The 10,506-nt window shown below is 37.5% G+C and overlaps 2 protein-coding genes across 2 annotated transcripts; both read right to left on the bottom strand.

The window, feature by feature from the left end:
• Nucleotides 1–5,663: 5,663 nt before the first annotated feature.
• LOC149241678 (cold-responsive protein kinase 1-like) lies at nucleotides 5,664–7,150 on the bottom strand. The gene is made up of 4 exons (XM_089370620.1): nucleotides 6,602–7,150; nucleotides 6,285–6,465; nucleotides 5,975–6,199; nucleotides 5,664–5,816 (listed from the first exon to the last, which is right to left on the bottom strand). Exons 1-4 carry the CDS (start codon nucleotides 6,880–6,882, stop codon nucleotides 5,664–5,666), a joined length of 840 nt encoding a protein of 279 aa, XP_089226746.1. The 5' UTR covers nucleotides 6,883–7,150.
• LOC149241677 (cysteine-rich receptor-like protein kinase 2) lies at nucleotides 6,935–8,756 on the bottom strand. Its single transcript, XM_089370619.1, has 4 exons — nucleotides 7,919–8,756; nucleotides 7,637–7,738; nucleotides 7,348–7,487; nucleotides 6,935–7,225 (listed from the first exon to the last, which is right to left on the bottom strand). The coding sequence occupies exons 1-4, from the start codon at nucleotides 8,754–8,756 to the stop codon at nucleotides 6,935–6,937; spliced, it is 1,371 nt and encodes a 456-aa protein (XP_089226745.1).
• Between the last annotated feature and the right edge of the window lie 1,750 nt (nucleotides 8,757–10,506).

Below are 10,506 nucleotides of genomic sequence, written 5' to 3'. Positions count from 1 at the left end.
AAGAATTGAGCAAACACTACAAGACATGAACATGAGCGAGATGCTTGGCTCCAGTGCCAAAGCACCAACCCCAGTAATATTCTTGGACGAGGATTGAAGCAGAGGTCCAGTGCATTTCTGATAAAATTTTGATGAACAACTCTTACTTGTTTAATTTGAACAGTAGTATAGACAGTAAAGACAATGTTTCTAAATGGATAGAGAAAGACCTTTCCAAATTTCGGATAGGGTTTAATGCAAACAGGTGGCTATCTGGTTTCCTTCGGGAAGGTAAGCCACCTGGAGCAAATGGAAGTTCTGATTTTGAATAGCTAATATAAATACAGGAAGCATCACCAAGTTTAAAAAAAAAAACTATGTCAAGGTGCTGACCTCAACACAGATCCGGTTAAATGATCGTGAGGGTGAGCTACTATGAGCCCCCTCTAAACAGGGATCCTACTCCCCAAAATATGGTTATCTTCACACGATAACCTCAAAGGAACCAAACTCTCTCAGTTGGTGGTGGCAACATCTTTGGAAACTAAAAGGGCCAGCCAAATCTCGATTGTTTTTTTGTTGTATATTGAAAAAAAAGTGCCAATGGGAGAAAATATGAAAAATCGCTCCTTCTATGGCCCCTCATGGTGTTCCTTGTGTCATCAATCTAAGGAAACAACTAAGAATCTCTTCTTATCTTGTCAGGATGCCCGACAGGTTTGGAGATCCATCATACAGGGGATTTCCATTTCCATTAACTAGCAGGGTGATAATATCTCATAGGTCTGGGAATCCCGATGGAATAATTTCCAACCTCACAAGATGTGAAACATCCCCTTACTCACCTGTAGGGGCCTTTGGATGGGCAGGATTAGACAAATCTTTCACGAACAACCTTTCTCTCCAGATCATACTTCTGTTCAATGTATTTCCATATATGTGCTCCTTCATGACGATGATAACTCTCCTTCTACTCATTATGTCACCTTGGAAAACATCGATCACTCTTCCCCCTGGGCATATTTTGATGGCTCCTCACAGCTTGGCCGATGGCGGTGGTGATGTTCTCCACCGAAATCAATCCCACCATTTTCATACCAAGGGCGGACTGGGAAAAGGAAAAAACAAATTTGTTGAACTGCACAACCTTAAACTATTTCACCTTTTTGAACTTGAGAAATATTGCAGACAACTACAAGTCTTTGGTGATTCAAGAGTGGTGATAGACTGGTTCACACAAATATATTCTTGTCACAAACACATTCTCAGAAGTCTTCTGGATCAAGTATTATTGATCAAAGCTCGTTTTGACTCCATGTATTGTCAACACATTTACAGGGAAAGGAACCATACAACAGACCAACTATCCAAAGAAGGCGTGCAACAAGTGTTTGGCACTTGGCATGTGATAGAGGTGACTGCAGCGGACCATTTTCAATACTACCACTGATATTTTATTAAGGATATACAGGTCCTCGTGATTACACAAGAATGATTATGGATTATTAAGAGATTCCCACAAACAGAGAAAACACTCCTATATATATATATATCTTTGAGACTATGTACTTTTGGATTTGAAGATTTTATTTACAAATGTATATATGATCATGGATGACACAAACAATAGCGATGGATATAGTAAATTCAACAACTTTTGCAGTTGATAGAAAAATCAACAAATTTTGTCTTTGATGACACTGAAATATACAACATGTAATTTTCATCCACTTATTAATGAAAATTACGATTTTTCCTCGGGCAAAAAATAAAAAAAATAATGATAATAACTTTAAAATAAAATAAAATAAATTTCAATTTTAATCCTAATCTCTATTTAAAAGAAATACATTATTTTTATTTTCTTTTGTCGATAAAAAACATACTATTAATTCGTCAAAATTTTCATACAGAGGATAGAAATGCTAACCCTAGCTCTCCTCGCCTCACTCCAACCAAATGTTTTTGCCAGGAAAGTAGAAAAAACGTAAGAGCAGTCCGCCAAACGTTGTTGAGTAGCCAAAAGACACAAGACCATAAGGCCCAAAACATAGATAGGATGAGAAGACAATCAATATCCATCAAGGAACATGAGGGAAGTCTGGAGTATGACCTGCGCTTGATGCATCCGAAGGGAAAGGGTCTCCATGAACAGGAAACTCCATGTGAGCTAGAGACCCATCCAACTAATCAAGGAAATCATTGGTGCGTCATTGGATTCTTCTGATGAAACCCAAGCATTTTTTTAATATTTTTAATCTTTTAATAATATTCAAATTCTATACATGAAACTAAGATGCAAAATTTGATTATATATCCCTGCTCACTTATTACAAGTTAACTTTGTATTCATTAAGCTTGGACCATGTCTAGAGTACATCCCAATCTCTATTTCATATATTTTTCAAATAGTAACCAAGTCAATTCATATAATTCTAAACCATCCACCTCTTAACTACAAATTCAAAAAATATATAGAGAAAGCTCATAAAAGCATGTCATAATGAGTAACATAGTGAACGACTGTGAGTCATCATCCCATCCAAGGGTAAAAATTGAACACGTCACATCTCTTCAAGAGGGGTCCAGTATGTCCTAGAAGTGCAAAGTGAAAATTAGGCATAAAAAAATGCTAATTTTTATTTATACTTATTTTCTAAAAAAATTAAATAATAAAACAAAATGCTCACGGTTGTCAGATAAATTATCAAATATCCCCTCATTTCCTTATTCTCTTTTCTATTTTTTTTAGTGACATACAAAATCCAAAGTATTCCTTTACATAAGTACCAAATTTTTGCCATATTCTTTATGCAACTGGTTACAAAATGTTATGGCAATTGGAGAAAGGATTTAATTGAATGAACTAGTGGCACTCAAAATGATTTGGTACAGAGTTGAGGGACAAAAGATTGCCCAAGCAGTTAAGTGTGTGATAACTGATATTTAATGGGAGGAGGAGGGAGGATGACGATATATCAATGTGTGAGGTGATGAGGTGATGTCCCAATGGGCACAATTTGTAGGTAATTTGTGTACACATTTACATTTGGAAGTGTTGGCATACAAAGTTATTATTGAGATGGTCCCCAGCCTTTGTGACAACCAAATATCTAGTCACTCAAATAGGTTGGCTTGGAAAACTATTTTGGCATGTATATATGTGGATAAAAATAATCATAGATCTCTATGAGAGTCAATTCCGTGAAGCCTCAAGACAATGTGTGTTCAATAGGATTCCTTTGATGACATTGTGAGATTATTATTTTTTGGTACAAATGGATTTGTGCTTGTTCGTGAAGGTTTTGGCAAGAGGTTTGGTGCTAAGAATTATCATGGCCTCCAAACACACCAGTGCAGGGTTTCATTCATCAAGATTTCGTTGTTTTTGTGAGGTTAAATTCAATAATTTCCTAGTCTAGATTGTGGTAGTTACTCTCATTTCTCTCGATGCTCTTGTCCTTAATGCCTTAAACTTGGTGGCAAACTTTCATCTGGAACATTCTGAGTTGGCAAAGCTTTCAAAGAATTCCTTCCTCAAGGTTTCGAATTTGCAACTAGATATTACCATTTACAAGGAATGCTAGGGTTTGAACTATGATATGAACTTGGGAAAGGTGTTGAGTAAATTTTCAGTTCTTATGGACCTAGAGGGAGCCCATGAAAGGCTAGTCATGTTCCATAATGGGTAGGTGACTATTGGGAAAAACTTGGTTCGAGATTCGAAAGTGGGTCTTGAAATTCATTTGAACGATTGGGCAGAGCCCAACCCTAGGTTTTTTTCTAGTTTGACCACAAGCTCAAGTGCAATTCGCAGGTCCTATAGATTTAAGACAATATTCATTAACCATTTTTCAGTAGTGAGTTTAGCCATGACAAGAATTCAAGATTACACTTGGTGCTTTTACCCTTACCTCTCACATCATTTATTCATTCATATATATTTCATTTGTTTTGGTTAAAATAAACCCTAAGAAACTATAGGTTGGGACTAGCACTCAGTCTCATCCCTTTGAAACTCATGTCATCCTAATATGACACAGAATGCCACTAATGAAACCCTTGTTGATAGTTCACGATTATTTCACTCTGTTGACCTCACAAGTGAAATCAAAAGCAACGAATGACTTGCACCAACTATCTTTCCATTGAAATCTATTCCATGCGTTGGGGTAGACCATAGCTAGAATGAAACCATTATGGATGGCTTAACATAGTAGAACTCAACCTCAATGATGGATCATTGTCCACCTCAAAAGATAATTAAAATCGACACATTGTGATATCCCTTTGAAAGTCATGGCATCTAGGTGGGGCTTACGATATACAGATTGAAACCTTGGTGGATGACCTAACACTCCATAAATCTAATGATGAACAAGTACCCTATTGGCATTCATCTATATTTCACTTCCCATATGTTTAGAAAATATTGGTTCAATTCCATTTACATTTTCGCTAGGTTATCTTTTATTCTTGTATTTTTTGTAGATCTTTTCTTGTTGCTCTAAATTATAGATCCATAAGGTTGCTGCAAATTGTCATTCTGTTAAATAGAGAAATGCAGGATTATGATAAATGGGAGCCTTCAATTTCCATTTATGGTAGCCTTCAATTTCCACTTATTAGAGATAAAATACTACCAAAAAATTAAAAATAGAAAATGCAGAAGTCTAATGGTGAAAGTCTTGTATTTCTGCTATTTAGATATTAAATAAGTTTTGTATAATTTGAGTTCTTTTACTTGTATAATTTGAGTTATTAAATCTGTATAATTTGTAGAACATGATAGGAAAAAAACACTTAGATACACTTTTGTTTTGGAGACTGAATACACTTTTTCATTTTGAAAATAATTAATACAATTTATAAAATTTGTTACTATCTCAATATGCATTTTCACATTTCACTCTATTATTTATTTAATGTTGTCACAATATATTATTTGTATTGCCCATTTAGTTGTAAAAAATTAATTTACTTAATAAAAATAAATTTAATTTAAAATAAAATGTAAAATGGTATACTCCAGTAAATTCAAATATTTTTTCCTTTTAACTTCTCCATCATGAAAAATGGGCATAAAACCCTTCGAATAAAAATTAACATCAAGACTTCAAATTTAATCCCTTGTCCCATCACACTTCAAATTTGAGCACTGGTCCCATCATCAAAGAAAGTTAAACGCGGTAAACAGCCGGAGGTGCAGGTACTCTTACATTTCTTTGTTTTCACACACCACCCCTTCTCTGCTTACTTGCGCGAAATCTGGTTGACTCTGATGAGCAATCGAAAAAGAACATAACGATTTCGTCTTGTCTGTTTTCTGTGGCAATCTTGTTTCCATATTTTAACATATTTGAAAAAGAGATATAAATTGAAGTTATAAAACTATAGCCTGACCATTTTTAATTGATGAAGTTTGGGGAGGAAACAACATATCGGAAAAAGTAACAACCATGAAGAAAATAGCCAGACACTGACCAATTTTAGTTAATAAAGTGTACACAAACAAACTTCTGATAACTGAGGGAAAATAATATTGAAAAAGCAAAGCAACCACATGAAGAAAAGTTCAGGGGAGTAATCTTGGAAAAGAGCATTTACAGTACAGGGAATTTCAACCGGACAATGGGAATGCATCTAAAAACATCATCTACTTTATTTAAATTTAAAGTGGAAGTCTACTCGTAGCATATTGCGTTATCGCTGATCTCGTGAAACTGGACAATTTGGTCTTTATCGCTGATCTCGTGCAACTGGACAATTTGGTCTTTGCACACTGCTTTGTCTCTGATCTTTGAATTTAGTATCACTGCATCAGCCCCCGTTTCCCGCTGGATCGAGATGGTGGGCCCCAAAGTGTTTAAACACACCGTTTACGCGCGTAACTGCTGGACGTACATTATGGCGTGAGCGGTGTGACGACATCCAATCATCTCGGCTCCAGGGGGCCGGATGAAGGATCAGCAGCTGTATCGGGGTCAACCAATACACCATCCACATCTACTAAAGCAGGCGTTGTGGGCGATGGAAGATTATCTTGCTCACTTGTCAGCATTGACACCACCTCGGACATTGAAGGCCGCGAAAATGAAGCTGCTTGCGTGCACAGCAGACCGATTTTAATCACTCTAAACCCTTCATCCCACGAATAAGTGCCCTCCAATGTAGATTCAATAATTTCTAAAGTTCTTTCCGCTTTATACAGTCTCCATGTCTGGTTGCCCAATACAACAAAATAACATAAGGCTTTAGTTAGCAAGGCATCACAACGCTATATTTGGAGATTTTAGAAAATTTGCACTTGAAAGATATGACGAAATCCATATGAGACATACTGAGTCGATAAGAAACTCTGTGGCTTGAACCGAACCCTGATTCTTTCTTCCGCTCACAATCTCAAGTAGAAGAACTCCAAAGCTGAATACATCTGCTTTCTCTGTCAGCTGCCCGCGTAAAGCGTACTCAGGCGCCATGTAGCCTCTGCATAATGTCATTTACAATGAACTCCATATCTTAAACCATGTTAAAAACATACGTGCCTTTTAGGTATAAAAATTGTAGTATATTGATATCAACAGGGGACAACAAAAGATTGAACTGGACAGATAATTCTTACAAAGTTCCGACAACTCTAGTGCTAACGTGGCTCTGATCTTCTGCAAGGAGTTTGGCCAAGCCGAAGTCTGTTATTTTGGGTCTGTGTTTATTATCCAGTAAAATATTGGTTGCTTTAATATCTCTGTGGATGATCCGATTTTCAGACTCCTCGTGAAGATAGGCCAGCCCACGCGCAGTTCCAACTATGATTTCATATCGCTCTCTCCATTTAAGTGAATGCTTTTTTGTCGCATCTGTAATCAATGCATATCCGGAAGTAAAAACATTAAGAAGGTACATACACAAACTAGAACATATCAAAGATCCATGCGGCCATTAAGCAGTTAAAGAGCTAGAAGAAACCGAATAGAATTCTGTCAAGACTACTGTTCTCGAGGTATTCGTAAACCAGGAGCCTTTCTGAGCTTTCAACACAGCAACCAAGCAATTTCACTAGATTTCTGTGTTGAACACGACTGATGAGATTTGCTTCATTCAAGAATTCAGCCTCTCCTTGCCTTGATCCTCTTTTCAGCCGTTTAACTGCAACCTCTTGGTCGTCAGGTAGAACGCCCTGTACATCAATCAGGTTTAAATTCTTTATATTCTCCATTATGACATGGAGTTGTTGCTGGCTATAACTCTATCCCAAATGAAATGAGAACAATTATTTAACGCTTACATTAAATCAGCTTTTAATTACTTGAGCTTTTGTTCCTGGATATAAATCGCTAATTCAATTGAAAGCAATTATGTAACACTCACTTTATAGACGGACCCAAAACTTCCCTCGCCAAGTTTGTTCTCTGCGCTAAAATTGGAAGTAGCCTCTCTCAGAATATGGTACTGAAAAATGAGTTCCGGATTCAGCTCGGAAAGCGATAAGCTGATTTCTCTTTGCTCACCTGCAAAAACAATTAATCAATAGGTAAGCAGCTCATAAGTACCTTCTAATAAGAGGCACAATTTCGGGATCTCTGGTTAAAGTAAGACGGGTTTTTCTTTTTGAAAAAATAAAATTCGGGATCTCTGGTTATGGGAATCCGTTTCCAACCTTTCCGTCGAATCCACATGGAAAGGCCTATGGATGCAATTAATCCAGCCGTAGCGCCTACTACGCCTAGAGCTATGGGAAGCACCTTAGAGCTTTTCCCTCCTACAAATTTGCACATAAAGCCTTCTTAAATTAGCTATGTTTATTTCACTGAATGATTTGTCTCTATAAAACCAGTATGTTCCTAATCGTTGTAATCTCTATGAATATTTTAGTAAATTGGGAAATCTTTTATTTTACGAAGTGAACAAAACCACAATTCGCCTTTTGATCATAACATACCTGATCTCGGAGGACCCTCGCCTGGAGTAGCGGGCGTTGGCGAAATGATGAACGTATTGAAAAAGTTGTAAATCTCGTAACGCAGAGCACAGTGAGGACTTCTGTAGCGTGCTCCATTAGCTCCAGTTGCGCATGCCGTGCCATTGATATTATTCAATCTACCCGCACCGGATATCTTTGACCGACCTACAGATAAGCAGGAGCGGCAGTTTGTTGGGGACAGATCTCTCCAACACTGGGCTAAGCTGTACATTTCCCTGGAATCCGAAAAAATGGTGTCGACTTTAACTGTAGCGAAAAGTTGAGGACTTTGCAGAGCTTTTTCGATGGTATTTGAGAGGACTTGCTCAGTAATATTTCCAAACTGCGCTGGAGCATAAGTTTTCTGGGGGTTGCAAACAACATCCGTAGACTCGCTCTCATTATAGTCGTTGTAAAAGTTACGATCGCCGTAACGTAAGAAGCAGTCGTTTAGCCAAACGAATCCAGAGGTGCTGTTTTGACATTCCTTAACAACCAATGCTGCCGCCTCCGATTCGCACTGTTTGCAGTCCGAGGAATTTATATCCCCCCTGCATTGGGCTAGCCCATAAACAACATTATTGCTGCTTTGCCCCTCAACACTAGTGTTGAATCCGCTCGTTGAAACGTTCTCCACCAATGATTGAATAACCTGGTTTAGATTGTGCTGGAAATCGCTACCGTAAGTATATTGGTTAGGCCAGCATTCACCCCAATAAGAATGATTAAAATCCTCAGCCGCTAAGAGGTGCAGAGGCGTCCACACACTGACCATAACCAACATACAATTGATTAGTGTTTTCGCCTTCATCGCCATTGCAGGGCAATAGGAGCTGAACGCTCTTCTCCATCTCTTTTTAATTTGATGAGGGAAGGTGCTCCTGTAGTATTTTAAAGATGAGTTAGAAAAAAGTCGCTGACGTAAGTCGGTAAAGTGTGAAGTTCCAATGCTCTCACTTATGGATCCCGAGTCAGTCTTCAATTAAAAATAAATTTAACTTCACATTAATTTAATGAAATTTCTTATGTTATATTAAACTTTCCATATGCCGTTCATTCATTTAACAGGGTCGTCCCTATTGGCTTTGTAAGGCAGGGAACACGCGAAAACTATGTTTGAGTTTGACTTGTTATGCCGGCTGTTCAGATTCGTTTGAGGACCCCCCGTTTGCATTGAACCGTTCATCGCACTCGTTCCGGAAACTTTTTTACAATCCGGAAACCTCCATCACTGAGTCTGCAACCGCTTAGTCGCGATCAAGGGTCCGGGTACGATTCTCTTACACGAATAATCGTGTTAATAATGATTTTTATAAGCATACGTATTGGAGAATAGCTTTTCGAGAATTATTTTAATTAAGATTTATTTTAAATATTGATTTAAACAATGATTTAATATGAGTTTAAAGGGATTGAATTTTTTGAAGCTTAAATTTTTTTATGAATAGATATTATTTAAATAGTTGTAGAATGAGCCTTTTCTGTCTCTATTAAGGATTATTAAATGGATCACATGGAATCTTATTAAAAGCATAATTATTATTTAAAGCCATGACCTCACATTTCCAACTAGCTTATGGGTGTAACGAGGACATTCTTGTCGAAGATCTCATATGGTGGATTGAACATTACCCGACAATGTATGATCAGGAATCAAATGATGAACTGTTCAAATGCGTCACAGAGGAGGAGTTACTTGTGGTCCTTAAATCTTTTAATGGTGATGGGTGGACGGTGGAAATGTTCACAGATTTCTTTGATCTGTGAGTTACTTGTGGTCCTTAAATCTTTCAATGGTGATGGGTGGATGGTGGAAATGTTCACACATTTCTTTGATCTGTTCAAAATTGTACTGCTGGACATGGTGGAGTAGTCGGGGATGACTCAGAATATTCACCATCTTATTAATTCCACATATATTGCTTTAATTCCAAAGCACTGCCCAACAACCTGTTTCACGGATTTTAGGCCCATTTCATTGTGTAACCTCATTTATAAAGTCATCTCAAAAACCATTGCTTGGCGTATGTGGGTTATTTTATCGCGCCATATATCTCCGGAGTAACATGTGTTCCTTTAAGACAGACAACTACATGACGCTGTTGCAAATGCCCAAGAATGTATGCATTCGATTCATACAAAGCATCTCAATGCTGCCATTTTGCAAGTGAATATGTAGAAGGCATATGATTGCCTAGATTGGGGATAACTCAGAATGGTCCTTTACAAAATAGGAATTCAACCTAGATGCGTTGATTGGATTATGGTGTGTGTTATTAATGTTAATTTTTCTGTGATTATAAACGGACACCCAACACAATTCTTTCGAGATGGACGAGGACTTCGACAGGGTTGCTCACTCTCTTCGCTTTTATTCATTTTGGCAATGGACAATCTGAGCTTGCATATTAAAGAAGCGTTGGAGCTCGACCAATTCCAGGCTCTGCAGATGGGTAACAACATCACATGGTTTCTTTGTAGATGACGTGCTCATCATGGGTATGTTAAATCGATTTGCATGGTTGTGCCTTTTTCATATTTTTAGGAAATTTGCTAATGCCACTGGC

Source organism: Pinus tabuliformis, chromosome 8 (assembly GCF_031772625.1).
Source record: "Pinus tabuliformis cultivar Carrire ecotype Pingquan chromosome 8, CPIR1, whole genome shotgun sequence".
NCBI classification, from domain to species: domain Eukaryota; kingdom Viridiplantae; phylum Streptophyta; class Pinopsida; order Pinales; family Pinaceae; genus Pinus; species Pinus tabuliformis.
The sequence above is the reverse complement of the archived record's forward strand: the minus strand, read 5'-3'. Positions and strand labels throughout refer to the sequence as shown.

What these genes read in the sequence shown, in the direction of transcription:
- LOC149241677 (XM_089370619.1), bottom strand. Translation starts at nt 8,756, where the DNA reads ATGGCGATGAAGGCGAAAACACTAATCAATTGTATGTTGGTTATGGTC. An exon ending in CGAGGGTCCTCCGAGATCAG is followed by an intron (nt 7,739 to 7,918) that starts GTATGTTATGAT and finishes GCAAATTTGTAG; the next exon opens with GAGGGAAAAGCTCTAAGGTG. An exon ending in CATGTGGATTCGACGGAAAG is followed by an intron (nt 7,488 to 7,636) that starts GTTGGAAACGGA and finishes TTGTTTTTGCAG; the next exon opens with GTGAGCAAAGAGAAATCAGC.
- LOC149241678 (XM_089370620.1), bottom strand. Translation starts at nt 6,882, where the DNA reads ATGTACCTTCTTAATGTTTTTACTTCCGGATATGCATTGATTACAGAT. An exon ending in ACTAGAGTTGTCGGAACTTT is followed by an intron (nt 6,466 to 6,601) that starts GTAAGAATTATC and finishes GACATTATGCAG; the next exon opens with AGGCTACATGGCGCCTGAGT. An exon ending in CTTTAGTAGATGTGGATGGT is followed by an intron (nt 5,817 to 5,974) that starts GTATTGGTTGAC and finishes ATCTCGATCCAG; the next exon opens with CGGGAAACGGGGGCTGATGC.